The sequence below is a fragment of the Neofelis nebulosa genome, chromosome 8 (assembly GCF_028018385.1).
Source record: "Neofelis nebulosa isolate mNeoNeb1 chromosome 8, mNeoNeb1.pri, whole genome shotgun sequence".
In the NCBI taxonomy this organism is placed as follows: Eukaryota; Metazoa; Chordata; class Mammalia; order Carnivora; family Felidae; genus Neofelis; species Neofelis nebulosa.
Genome location: NC_080789.1, coordinates 122681597 through 122696865, shown reverse-complemented (window position 1 = coordinate 122696865; position 15269 = coordinate 122681597). Strand labels below are relative to the sequence as shown.

Genomic DNA, 15269 nt, shown 5'->3' with positions numbered 1-15269 from the left:
ACCATCTTGGCGTCCCTACCTAAGTGTACTTTTAAAAGTTTATTTTTTATATGAACATAGAGTTTTACCTAAAAAGGTCTAATGGTAAAAGTCTCTACACATATTTAAAGTGCTCTTCAGGGGCGTCCGGGTGGGTCATTGGTTAAGCATCCGACTGTTGATTTTGGCTCAGGTCATGATCCCAGGGTCATGAAATCAAGCCCTACATCAGGCTCTGCACTCAGCATGGAGCCTGCTTGGGATTCTCTCTCTCCCTCTGCCCCTCTCCCCTGCCCGTGTGCTCTCTAAAATAAAAATATTTTTCATACACACAGCAATAAACAACATTAAGTGGTGACAGGAACATATGAGATGAAGAACCAAACTATCTAGTGTTGCCTCAACTCTCTAGTAGTTGTGTCACCTTGAACAAAGGTCTCAGCAGTTTACACAACTGTAAAATGGAGATAAATAATGGCTGCCTCTCTCTCTCCCCATGCTGTTGTGAAGGTCAAGTAAAATAAGGAGTGTTCAAATGTTTTAAAAATATAAAATAGCATAAAGATGAATGAGGGAATAACCAATATTATCAGTTAAGACAGTTAAAAATGTTGGTTTGATCTCTTACTGATTTTTGCAATGTTATGCTCATGTAGTGAATGTATAGCTTAGCCATCCTGTTCTGTGTGTGACGTTACTCAATGTTGAGACAGAAATGGTGACGTGGAATGCACATTTACACACCTTTGGCCCAGAAGCCATATTACAGAAAAAGTCTAACCAGGTCAGTAGACAGATTAAGCAATTAATTATGTAATTTTGTCTGATGGGACCCCGAAAGGTCCTATTACTGTCTTCTCTTTCCTTTAAACAGGCAATCAAGTTGCCTGAAATTCTTATTCCAATCATTCATATACTTGGGATAAGAACCTGAAGGCTCCTATTAAAATACATGTGTGTGTTTGGTAACACATTAAATTATCGTCTATTAATATTAGTTTGAAAATTGGTTATTAAGTTAGTTAGTGACTCATGTAGTAGAAGAAAGGGATAAAGGCCCTATTCCTTTCTAAGATTCAAATGCCTTTAAAGGTCTTGAGGTTGGGAAGGTGAGGGAGGAGAGGGACCAGAGGATGAGGTCAGGCCCAAACCAAGAGAAGTGTGCTAGGGCAGGAAGCCTGGTTAAGAGGGCAGGGTCGGGCCAGGTTAGTACTTGGATGGAAGAGGGCAGGGAAGCAGTCCTTGTGATCTTTACAACTCACGTAGGTCTAGCCTAACTCTAAAAGTAATGGCAGTAATATACTTGCCAAAATAATCACTATATATATTAAATACGTAATTACTATGTAGTATATATTTAATTCACTGATAAACTGTAAAGTTTATTTTCTATTGAATAAAAGTCCACTTACATATTTTTAGAACAACTGCCATTACATACGAATCCCAAGAGTATCCCCTCTCTAGCTGTAGCTATATAAAACACACTTGGGAATTTTATGATTTTTCCCTCCTCTTTTTCACGTGCACATGGGGATGCTTATCTAACTACACACCTCTTACCTCTCACTGTGGCATTAAGCTAATTATAAAAGTCTGTCTAAATCTGTTCACCTGTTTTTTGTTTGGCTGCCTACCTGGGCCTTTTCCAAGCAGGCAGAAAATCTCCAATCAGTCTGTTATCACAACCAGAATGCAAGAGATTAGTGGCCACAGAGAGAAGCAGAATCAGTTTACATCCTTTCAGGCAAGAGAATGATATTACTTCCCAAGCAAGAAATCTGAGGCTCCCTGACCTTAATTTAGAAAGCCTGCAGTTAATAATCACATTAAGGTTGGTTTTACGTGCCAGTTTTTGTTTTCTTTGTTGTTTTTACAATTTGAGTATCCTTTGTCATTATCAAAATCATCTGCTGAAAGGCATACATTAATGTTTAAAATACTTAATCTGTAATAAAGGAAGTCTTATACTTTTGAGATATCTGAGTTAAAATACACTTTGCATTAATTTTTTACAAAGGCAATCACATTGCTTGTGTTTATCCAGAGTAGAATTTAGCAACTTGTTGACTGTGACAATTAATACACCGAAAACTCTTTTAAATTGAAGAATCAAATGGTTTTTCATTGTAATCTGTCAATCCCAATAAAGAATATATAGATCCAGGGGCGCCTGGGTGGCGCAGTCGGTTAAGCGTCCGACTTCAGCCAGGTCACGATCTCGCGGTCCGTGAGTTCGAGCCCCGCGTCAGGCTCTGGGCTGATGGCTCGGAGCCTGGAGCCTGTTTCCGATTCTGTGTCTCCCTCTCTCTCTGCCCCTCCCCCGTTCATGCTCTGTCTCTCTCTGTCCCAAAAATAAATAAAAAACATTAAAAAAAATATATATATATATAGATCCCACCAAGAGTACACTCTTGCCCCTCCCTGAAAAAAGGTCAACTGTCTCTTGAAGGAAAGAGAACTAAACCCGAAGCTACAAAGTTAGCAAAACAAAAAAACAAAAACGGGTCAAGGAACAGATGTGCAGACCAGGGAGAGTTGGCACAGGTGACTAGGTCAGTAAGAAGAGGTTCTGATGACAGCAAATTGAACTTGGGGTTGTCCCCATAATTAAATAGTTAATGAAAACAAATCTAATTAACGCCATAAGCCAAAAAGAACTATAAGTGATCTTCTCAAGCATGGTCAACTTGACATTGTACTGAAGGAACTGTATTAGTTCAACCTACTTTAGCTGCTTCAATGTAATTCACTGTGTGTTCACTAAAATGAGTTATCTGAGTCTTCTGACACCTGCTCTCTTTTAGAGAGAGATTTGTGTGTGTTGAAGGGGGGCGGTTATGATGTGAAATGTGTAGTCCAGCTATGAAAATGACACAGAATGAAAATACAGAATGAAAAAAATGTACATGCTGTACTAGAAGAAAAGTTCGTTACAAGGGCATTTTTTGGTGCCAAAAAAGTTTGGGTTTACTAAAATATTTATTTTCAAGGTACTTTTGGTATTATGCAAATAGAATACTTGGAGGGAAAAAAAATTCCCAGAAGTCATGTTTGCTACTTCTATGGTAAAAGGAAAAATATCTATTGCAGACATGGATTCAGTCTCCCCTGGGTAAGTCTAGAAGAAAAACAATGGAAACATATGGGATGAATTTACAAAAGTTTGAAAAGATGTCTTTGCCTATACTAAGACCACACTAAGACTACTAGGTTATGTACAGATTTTCTAGATTTCTGATACTAATTAGCCATTCTCAAGGCTGTGTTGGTTACATCATGTCTGTTCTTAGCATTTAAACTTTCTCTTTTTAAAAACACAGATACAAATTTAGCCAGATTTTAATGACAACTTAAAATATCACTCTATTCAGTTGCCTTTCTTGGGCATTTTTAACTACGAGGTCTCCCAGAAATCTTATTTAAAGGCAGTGCTGCCTTCAAAGGAGACACTAAATTAATGAAACATTCTTTCCCATTAAAACTAAAAGTTTAGGGCCCTTTTAAACCAATTTGTTTTATAACTTTCTAAAAATTATTTCAGTAATTTTTATTAATCATTATATTAACAGTAGTTGTATAATTACAGGGTCATAGTACTTGAAACCCCCAAAACTATGGAATATCTTTAATTTGGTCAGATATTTACTGATAAGGCATTATTAATTTATCTTTTACAAGCAACCTAGAAACAAGGTAATAAAATGCATAGCCCACTAACATTCTTAGCAGAAGAAAAGGTATCCTTAAGGTTCTTCTCCAGTTACCTAAGATAATGGGTCTCCTCATGTAACACCAAGAAAAAAAAAAAATGTTACAAGATACTAGAGCTATTTTTTCACATGATGAGACTTTGAAACCAAAATAATGCAAAACATCACATAAAAATTCAGTCTTTTAAATGTGATTTTTAAAAGACCTACATGTAGTAAAAAATTCATATCTATGATTTAAAATTCTCAAAGCAGCTCCTATCCAAAGGGTAATAAATAAATAAATAAATAAATAAATAAATAAAAAAGATTGACGGTAATGTTTTGTAAGTTTGTTTATAAATTAAATAGTGGAAGCTCACTATGAAAAATAACTTTCAGCATTTATGTAACAAGCTGGGTTTTTTTTTGGGGGGGGTAGTTGTGTTAATCATTTTGCAGGGTTTTAAAACTGTTCATTATCAAAAGACTCAAAGGTATACTAACAGAATTGAAAAGGACACTTGAACTTTGCTTTCAGTAACCCCTGAAATATTTTAGGTGTATAGGGTTTATTTAAAGTAAACTCGGTAAATTACTGATTTATATGGTAAAGAATATTTACTATCATTTATGAAAATAAGGCTCATACTGATAAAAATAAAAATTTTTCTGAATTTCTATTTAGTACATGTCAGGTACTGTGGTAGTTGCTTTTATAAGATTCTCTGCCCTAAGTTTACTGAATAAAAAGCATCCAAAGTTTAAATTCAAACCTTCCAGGCAAATACTTAGTCTTTTAAATGTTGGGTATAGGCAGTCATTCATCTATAGATTCATTCACACACATATGCATATTATATGTTATATATATTATATATTTGTTCATATATATAATTTTGTTGCGGTTAAGCAAGTTGTCAAAATGGATAGTAGGTACCATCCTTGAAATAAAAAGGCAAACATAAGAATATTGATGATTAAATTAATGCAAACCACCCGATTAAATACCTATAGCAATCTGTTCTTCAATGTTAAAAAGATCCAGCTGAAATATAACTTCTCTAATTCTGATCAGTCTGAGAACTATCTTTTCCACAGCTAAAGGGGTCACTTTAAACACAAAAACCAGCATTGTTTTCTGTGGTTAGGTTACTGTAGCTTAAGTCTCTAAACACTAGAATTCCTCACACAGCTGTTAATTGTGGACCAGGGGACTGGCTGACATCTGCTTCTTGCTTATTTCGTTAATGGTTCACTTCCAGGTCCTAAAAGGATTGTAGCCTTTCTCCGAAGAGAATGTCGGATGCATCTATGTCTGTCTTCTACATAGTTGGCTTGTTCTGGTTTGTCACTCTCCATACAATGCAAATCTGAGTGAACTCACATCTGTCACCGATCGACCCAATTCGTGGGCAATCTTTTCCCATCGACCTGGGGTCCCTCCTGGGAACTTAACCATACTTCTTGTCAGCTGGCTGAGGTCCTCTTCTGTCCATTCAGGTGCCTGCAAAACATTATAGAAAAAGATAATTTAGAGAACGTTTGCCAAAACATTTAATAAGCCTGTGAAACAAACCACTGGCAATTTGTTTTCTACAAAAACAGTATTAACATGTGTCCAGTAGTTTAGATAAAGCTTTGAGTTGCATATTTAACATTAGAATGCAAAGCTCCAGCAGCCTTTTAAATTTTCCTATGTATACGAAATAAGAAAGCAGAAATATTGTGAAGTCAGGTTTTTGAAGACACTAAAAAAAGCAGTTTTGCATTAAAGTAGGAATGACTCTCAAAGACTATGAAATGCATTGTGTGTCACTGCTGCTCTCACAGATGCCTCATGTAAGGTCACTATAAAAGGTCTTCAAGTTTTAAGAAAAATTATACTTTGAAGAAAACAAAACACCTTATAAGCGAAGATGAAAAGGTGAACAAGTAAATGTGCTGATTTAGAATCAGAACTGAGACAAAGATAGTTTTTGTTCATTCTGCGTAACACTATTTCATTCTAAAAATCGTGCATTTCCAAAAAGTTTAGCTTCTCAAACGCTAGCGTTTTAATAAACTTGGAACAGAAATAAAATGAGACATGCCTACAACCAAGACTTAAACCATTTCAAGTCCAAGCAAAGCAACATTTCATTTCTGAGAAGGTAAATAGCTTCTAAAAGTTGATCTGTTAAACCGAGTTACAAAATAACCGAAAGATTATAAAATCTTTTTTCCAAAAGCAAAAATTCTAAGAGCAAGCATATTCTCTGCATTTTATCAGCACTACTACTTGGTCAAACCTAAAGCTGAGCAAAGCAAAAGAACCTATCACTGAGGAACAAATAACCACGTTACAGTTATTTTACATGAGATTTTAGCACGAAACTACTCCCTCCCAGAGGCTGCAGCCACTCTGGTATTAAACAATACTCTAGGAGTCAGCAGAGAAATGGAGGAAGCCCACCTTATTTTCCTTAATTAAAAAGAAAGAAACAAGAAAGAAGGGAACCTTGGAGACAAATACCTTTTCTAATCACCATTTCCGATAATGAACAGCATACATCAGGCCGTTTGCATTACAGAACCGTCAGCACAGAACAACAGTCAGAGGTGAGTGACCCCAGGGACGATCTCCACAGCTACAGCAAAGCTTCTCCCTGACACTAATCCTCGCTGTCATTCTCCCACTGTGCTCTAACCGCACTGACATCCGCCTGCCTCACTGCAAGCTTAACGGGGCCCTTCCTGACTTTTTACTGTCTCCCCCAATCAATGGTTCAAGCGTGCTCTTTTCACCATGTCCAAACGGCAGCTTCACTGGTAATCAAAGCGCACTGCCCCTGTTAAAGGGCTTTCCGAAAGGCTCTCCCATTTGCATTCATTTGCAAAGCAAACTACTTTTATTCACTTTGTTCTGCTATCAAGAATGTTCCCTGAAGCAGATAAATTGGCATAAATACAACCTGCCACTTAAGAGTCAGGAAATAATAGCCAATAGTAGGGAGGATTTTATCAATCATTCTATTTTGTATCCACTAAAAGCTGAAAGCCTCAAACATATTCATCAGTACAATCGGTACGATACAGGCATAAATTCACTTCTATAAAAAGGTAGCCCACATAGGGTATGGTCAGAATTTCTTTGATATTTAATGAATATCAGGAATCTAATGCTCCTTATCAGATAATTTGAAGATTTACACTGAAGGGGTTTTTTTGCTTGTTTTTCCCTTTATTTAGGGGAAAAATTCATACTCAGATATTAGAGGGACATAACTGGATTTTCAAGGAAATACTTTTCTTTCCAAAAAGCCAAAACATTAATGAAGTAATTCTTTAAAATAATTCCAATTTTCAGTAGATTGGCTTTCCAAATATGCTGCATATATGGACAATGGGCATTAAAAATCAATCAGATTTTAATTCTTTGTTAATAAGATGAGTGTAAAAGAACAGTGCCACTTTTTTTTTCCCTGGGAAGGGAAAATTTTAAGTATTTGGACTGGTATTCTGAAAAATCATCTACTGCTAGGACAGTCTTTCCCTTTAGTTTCCTGGTTATTTCATGGCTGTGATTTTTTTCATTATTAATATAAAAAAACTGGATCGATAATAACTAGGCCCATAATCTGAAATCTTTGAAAGAATCCTTTTAGCAATTCATTATTCTCTCTCCTACAGCTGTAAGGCACTTTGGTGAATGTGTAATTCCTCCGCAATAGTTAGTTGTGTCTTTAGAAGCAACTGAGCCTACTGTGATCCAGCTCCTACAGCAGCCGTGAGGGTGGCCATGGTGTGAATGTATTCTCCTTGTTCTAATCTGGAGCCAACTGTAGCTGTGAAAGTCAAATGAATGCATAAGCATACTGCTTTGCCACTTAAAACCATGTGTGTCCAATATTACTGAGACACTGGGCCAAAAATTCATCTCTACAGTAAAGTAATGGAAGATACCACATGGTGTGGGGACAGCTGTTGTGACTACACCAGCATTCCAATTTTGCATCAGAAAAGCCCCACTCTGGGAATAAATCTCCATACTGAATAAAAAATAAAAAGTAAGTTTTCAAATTATTCGCGATTTTTATGTAATGATCCCCAAATAGATCTCCTAAAGTAAGAGCTCATAGGAAAATTTAAATTGTATTCCCAAATAATATCCCTTTGGGATAGATTTTTGTCGTAAAGCCACATATGTTCAAAGATTTGATGCCTTTGAAAATCCTTACTATTCTTGGGGGATAGGAGTTGGAAGCTATAGAGGAAAAGCACACTCTATGTTTTGAGTAACTCATATGCACCTTCCCCCTCACAGCTGGAGACCATCAAATGTTAATTACCAAGTAGCGTGCAATTTATTTGGTACTGAAATTTAGGGCCAAATTAAAAGAAATTTATATGGGCTTATTTATTATATTTTCCTATTGTAAGGACAAAAGATCCATTTCTATCTAATAGTAAAACTCACTAGTGAATATTTCTATCCACATGACCTAGTAATGACCATTATTTATATAACTATAAAACTTACAATTTTGGATTCAACAGTTTTTAGTAGATTCAACTCAATTCATAAATTCTACCTAAGAAATAATGTCCTTGTAAATACCATCACCCAGTTAAAATATCAGATATTATCAGATCTAATAATGTATACCTAGTAATATGGATTGGCAAATCTAATAATCTACCTTCCAAATCCACATTCTATACTGACTTTGTGTTTCAGAATGTATATTTGACTTTCACCTATACAGTTTTCCTTTCCAACTTAAAAATTGAGCATTTACGTGCTCTTGACTATATATGTGGACAAACTGTATGCAAAAGAAAAAACCCAGGGGTGCCTGGGTGTCTCAGTCAGTTAAGCTTCCGACTTCGGCTCATGATTCTTGAGTTCGAGCCTCACATCAGGCTCTGTGCTGACAGCTTGGAGCCTGCTTCGGATTCTGTGTCTCCCTCTCTCTACCCTACCCCGCTTGTACTCTCTCTCTCTCAAAAATAAATATTAAAAAAAAAATTAAAAGCTTATCTCTTCAAATGTTTTTTCACTCTTAGGAAGTGAAACTCTTCTTTAAAGAAAAGCTTGTAACTCATCCCAAACTGTTGTTCTAAGGCTGTGACCCTTTACCAGTAATCGCTTCATGTCGTGCCCAGAAAGGTCTCCTCATCTATGATTTAGCTACCTTCCCAGAAAGGGGTCTCCTCTGGACCAGCAATCCTAAAGTGTGATCCATGTGCTGGTGCCAGCCTGCAACCAGTTTGTCACCAATCCATGACCAAGTAAGTCCAGAAACTTCGGGTACGGATTAGAAACAGCAAATTAACGCTGCTGCGACAACCAAGTATGTGAGCAGTAAACTTTTCTTTTAAACAATATAAGACGGTGAGATGTTGTCAGACTACCATGATGGGTCACGTGAAGTGTGGGCACAATAGGACTACAGGTGGGTCAGCAACAGATGGAAAGAAAAATATTCTACACCTGGTTCTTTACTACAGATAGTTTGAGAAACTTTGCCCAAGACCATGCATACAGTTCAAATTTCTTTTTACCTCCTTTTGGGGGAAGCAACAGTAAATAAATCCCTCTTGAGAAACGGACACAAGGATGTTTGATCCTTTAAAAACTATTTTATGCCACTAAGTGTTGTGGTGATTTGACACACAGTGAACGATGATACTCTGGGATTACTCTGGGATAGGAAACAGCAAATTGTAAAGGGCTTGCGGCAGGAGCACGTCCAGGATGCTTGAGGAATAGTGAGATGAGCAGGGAAGCTGGCGCAAAGCAAGCAAAGGGGGCAGGGAGAGGGGAGGAGGCCAGAGAGGTAAGAAGATAAAATCATATAAGGACTGAGAGGCCACTGCAAGGACTCTAGCTCATTTACTCTGCATGATACATAAAGCTACTGGAGGGATAGTTTTAAACTGAGGTATAATTACAGACATTATATTAGTTCCAGGTGTACAACACAATGATTTGATGGGTTGGAACTGCATGGGTCCCCTTATACACGGATTTTTTTTTTTTAATACAGTACAGTCCTATAAGTGTATTTTCTTTTCCTTATGATTTTAATAACATTTGTTCTCTAGTTAGTTAAGTTTTGGGGGAGTCAAGTTATAAGTGGGTTTTCAACTGAGCACAAGGTGGGGGTGAGTGGGTTGGCACCCCAATCCCCGTGTTGTTCAGGAGTCAACTGTATTAAGAAATGATCACGGTAAGTCTAGTTAACGTTTGTCACCATATATAGTTACAGTATTTTGTTTTCTTGTGATGAGAACTTTAAAGATGTACTCTTAGTTGGGGCGCCTGGGTGGCGCAGTCGGTTAAGCGTCCGACTTCAGCCAGGTCACGATCTCGCGGTCCGTGAGTTCGAGCCCCGCGTCAGGCTCTGGGCTGATGGCTCGGAGCCTGGAGCCTGTTTCCGATTCTGTGTCTCCCTCTCTCTCTGCCCCTCCCCCGTTCATGCTCTGTCTCTCTCTGTCCCAAAAATAAATAAAAAATGTTGAAAAAAAAAAAAATTAAAAAAAAAAAAAAAAGATGTACTCTTAGTAACTTTCAAATATGCAATACAGTATTAATTATAGTTGTCATGCTATAAATTACATCCCAGGGCTTATTTCTTTCTTTATATGAAAAAGATTTTTTTAAGATTATTTCTTTATCTTTGCGGGGGAGAGGGGCAGAGAGAGAGGGAGAGAGAATTCCAAGCAGGCTCCATGCTGTCAGCGCAGACCTGATACAGGGCTCAAACCCACGAACCAGGAGATCATGACATGAATCAAGAGTTAGATGCTTAACTACGTCCCCCAGGACTTATTTTATAACTGGAAGTTTGTACCTTTTGATCTTCTTCAGCCATTTCACCTACTCCCTACCCTCCCCCTCTGGCAACAACCAATCTGTTCTCTGTATCTATGAACTTCGTTTTGTTCTGTTTTAGATTCCAATATAAATGCGATCATTTGGTACTTGCCTTACTCTGATTTATTTCACTTAGCATAATGCCCTCAAGGGCTGTCCATGTCATAAATGGCAAGACTTCCTTTTTTCAGTGACTAAATAATATTTTCTTGTGTGTGTCTATGTGTGTATCATATTTTCTTTATCCATTCATCTGTCAATGGACACTTGTGTTGTTTCCGTATCTTGGCTATTATTTACAATAGGTGCAGTAAATGTGGAGGTGCATATCTTTTTGAGTTAGCATTTTCATTTTCCTTCAGATAAATAACCCAGAAGTGGAATTGCTGGATCATACAGTAGTTCGAGTTTTAATTTCTTGAGGAATCTCCATTCTGTTTTCCATCGTGGCTGCACCAATTTGCCTTCCCGCCAACAGCGCCCACAAAGGTTCCCTTTCCTTCACATCCTTGCCAACACGTGTTACTTCTTTGTCTTTTTGATACTACTCATTCTAACAAGTGTGAGGTGATATCTCATTGTGGTTTTGATTTGCATTTTCCTGATGATGAGTGATGTTGAGCATCTTTTCATGTACCTGTTGGCCATCTATAGGTCTTCCTGGAAGAATGTCTATTTAGATCCTCTGTCCATTTTTTAATCATTGTTTTTCTGCTATTGAGTTGTATTGAGTTCTTTAATGTTTTGGATCAGATATCGAATTGCAAATATTTTTCCCATTCAGTGGATTAGTTTGATGTAGTCCTACTTGTTTATTTTTGTTTTTGTTGCCTTTACTTTTAGTGTCAGCTCAGTTTGGCCTGCTCTTGAATGAATGAATGAATGAATGAATGGTGCCTCATGGTAGATGACCTCAAGATAAATGTTGTGGGCCTCATTAAGGTCCCCATAGCCAATATTATTGCAGTTACTGACTTTATCCAATTAGCAATTGGTAAATATTTTGCTATTATAGATTTAGTGAATATGTTTTGTTCAGTGACTGTTTCAACAGCCTCTTGACTGCAGTTTATCTCACCTCCAAAGTATGGTACACTTCTACCCAACTACCATGGGGTACCTCATCAGCCTTGTCCTCACAGTCTTTAAGGACAAGATCTTAACTACTTCCTGATTCTTTCAGGAAGACAAGTATGACATTACACTGATGACTTCTTCCCATGAGGAGATTCATTTGACATACTCATTCAAGGCAGACAAAGGAGCTCACCAAAATGAAATGGGCCATTGCCTCATACAAAAGGTAATGTCTTGCCACCTTGGTTAAAGTCTTGAAAATTAATTGGTATACTGAGAGGGCTGCTCTGCCCATAATGCTGTCCAGAAACAGCTACGGATTCTCTCAGCACCCACAACTTCTTTTAGGCCTTTCTGTATTCTGGAAGAAACACATTTCTCCTTTACATATTTTACTTAAATACTTTTATGCTGTTTGCTGCAAACTGGCTCTTCTTGAGTAGGGTCCCCTTTAGGAAAGGGCTCTAGAACCCATCCAAAATGCAAAATGACAGACACTCCTACTCCTGTTAGTGCCCCCCAGAGACTTCTTCATCGTAGAGAGGTTTTGGCAACTTTCTCTCAGCATCAGAATACCATTTAATACATGTAATAACTTTAAAATGGTAAAACCACAAATATTTGAATTTTGCTAAAATTAAACTTTTGGTCTTTAAAAGAATTTTTTTTAACGTTTTTATTTTTAAGACACAGAGAGAGCATGAGCGGGGAAGGGACAGACAGAGAGGGAGACACAGAATCCAAAGCAGGCTCCAGACTCTGAGCTGTCAGCACAGGGCCCAATGCTGTCAAACCCATGGACCGCGAGATCACGACCCGAGCCAAAGCCGGACGCTCAACTGAATGAGCCACCCAGGCGCCCCTAAACTGTTGGTCTTTCAAAGAAACTATTTAAAAAATGAAATAGAAAGCCACAAAGTAGGAGCAAATATTCCATAACACATATCAGAAAAAGATTTGTATCACAATTTATCCATTCTCCTACTGATGGACATTTATTTGGGTAGCCGCTAGCTCTTGGTTATCACATATCATCATCATTATTATTAAAGTTTATTTATTTTGAGAGAGACAGGGCACATGCACACACACATGCATGCACAAGCGGGGGAGGGGCAGAGAGGGAGACAGAATCCTAAACAGGCTACGCACGGTCATTGCAGAGCCTGATGCAGGGCTCAAACTCACGAACTGTGAGATCATGATCCGAGCTGAAGTTGGGCACTTAACCACCTGAGCCACTCAGGCACCCCTATCATGTATTATGAATACAGCTGCTTGGACATTTATTTATAATTGTCACAGTGGTCATATGTTTTAATTCTTCTTAGATAAATACCTAGTGGTGGAATTGCTGAGTCATAGGGAAAGTATACATTTTATAAGAAACTACGTAAGTATTTTTCCGAACCAGTTGCACTGTTTTACATTCTAACCTGCAGTGTATGAAGGGTCCCTCCAGGTAGTCACCCACACTTGATATTGCGTTGTTTTAGTTTTGACCAGCCTGGTAGGAATGAAACGTGTTTTATTTTGGTAATAATTTCCAAGATTACAAATGATCTTGAGTATCTTTACATGTATTTATTGACCAACTGAATATCTATTTTTATGAAGTGTGTATTCATGTCTTTTGCTTATACGTTAATTGGGTGAAGAGTTCGTTATGTTTTGTGGACACAAGATCTTTGCCAGAAATGTTTTATGAATATTTTCTCCCATTCTGTAACTTATATTGTCACTTAAAATCCTTTAACTTTTAGTTCGAGATAATTTCATTTATTTATTTATTTAACGTTTATTCATTTTTGAGAGACAGAGCATGAGCGGGGAAGGGGCAGAGAGAGGAAGACAGAATCTGAAACAGGCTTCAGGCTCCGAGCTGTCAGCACAGAGCCCGGCGCGGGACTCGAACTCACAAACTGCGAGATCCTGACCTGAGGTGAACTCAGATGCTCAACCAACTAAGCCACCCAGGCGCCCCGAGTTTGAAATAATTTCAGACTTCTAGAAAAGTTGTAAAAACAGTATGGAGTTCCCATATGTTCTTAATACAGCTAACTATGATGTTAATATACTTTTATTGAAGTATAATCGACATAACATTACATTAGTTTCAGGTCTATAATACAATCATTCAATATATTGCAAATTGTTTACTACAACACGTTTAGTTAAATCAGTCACCACACATAGTTACAATTTTTTCTTTTGATAAAAACTTTTAAGATCTATTTTCTTAGCAACTTTCAAATGTGCAATACCATATTAACAATAGTCACCATGTCGTATATTACATCTCTATAATTATTTAATGTTTATTTACTTTTGAGAGAGAGTGAGGCAGAGCACGAGTGGGGGAGGGGCAGAGAGGGAGACACAGAATCCGAAGCAGGCCACAGGCTCTGAGCTGTCAGCATAGAGCCTGATGTGGGGCTTGAAACTCACGAGCCATGAGCTCATGACCTGAGCCAAAAGTGGACACTTAACCGACTGAGCCACCCAGGCCCCCCTATAACTAATTTATTTTAAACTGGAAGCTTATACCTTTTGATTCCCTTTACCCACTGTGTGTATCCTCTACCTCTGGCAATCACCAGTTGGTTCTCTGTATCTATGGGCCTTGTCTTAGAGCTTACCATCTGTGTTTTATGTTCAAGTCTTTAATCCATTTTGAATTAATTTTTGTGTATGGTGTAAGATAGTGGTCCAGATTCATTCTTTTGCATGTGGCTGTCCTGTTTTCCCACCATCATTTACTGAAGAGACTTGCCTTTCTTCATTGGATGTTCTTGGCTCCTTTACCATCAATGAATTAACCATATACGTGTTGGTTTATTTCTGGGCTTCCTATTTTGTTCCATTCCTCTATGTGTCTGTTCTCATGCCAATGCCATACTGTTTTGATTACTGCAATTTTGTAATATAGTTTGAAACCAGGCAGTGTGAGGCCTACAGCTTTCTTTCTCAAGACTGCTTTGGCTATTTAGTGTCTTTTGTGGTTCCATACACATTTTAGGATTGTTTGTTCTATTTCTATAAAAAATGCCATTGGAATTTTAGTAAGATTGCATTGACTTTATAGATTGCTTTGCACAGTATGGACATTTAAAAAATATTAATTCTTCCAATCTATTAGCATGGTATATCTTTCTATTTGTGTCTTCTTCAGTTTCTTTCATCAATGTTAATATAATAGCATACAGGTCTTTCACCTTTGTGGTTAAATTTATTCCTTGATATTTTATTCCTTTTGTGTGACTGATTTTTGTATTCTGAAACTTTACAAAATTTGTTGATTTGTTCTTAATAGTTGTTTGGTGGAGTCTTTAGGGTTTCTAAAATATATAATACCATGTCATCTATGCATAGTGACAGTTTTACTTCTTCCTTTCCAAATTGGATGGCTTTTATTTCATTTTCTTGTCTAACTGCTGTCACAAGCACTTCCACCATTATGTTGAATAAGAGTGGCAAAAGTGGGCATCCTAATCTTGTTCCTGATCTTAGAGGGAAAGTTTTCACTGTTGAGCATGTTAGCTGTTACTGTTGAGTACGATGTTAGTTGAGTGTGATATCAGCTGTGGGCTTGTCATATATGACCTTTATTATGCTGAGGTATGTTCCCTCTATACCCATTTCATTGAGAGTTTTTATCA

General features: G+C 37.5%; 1 protein-coding gene across 1 annotated transcript in view; it reads right to left on the bottom strand.

Moving 5' to 3' along the window:
• Positions 1-15269, bottom strand: part of DNAJC1 (DnaJ heat shock protein family (Hsp40) member C1) — a 219854-nt gene that overhangs the window by 25731 nt on the left and 178854 nt on the right. The window contains exon 9 of the mRNA XM_058681748.1: positions 5059-5178. Coding sequence (XP_058537731.1) covers positions 5059-5178 — 120 coding nt within the window. The remainder of the gene's footprint in view (positions 1-5058; positions 5179-15269) is intronic.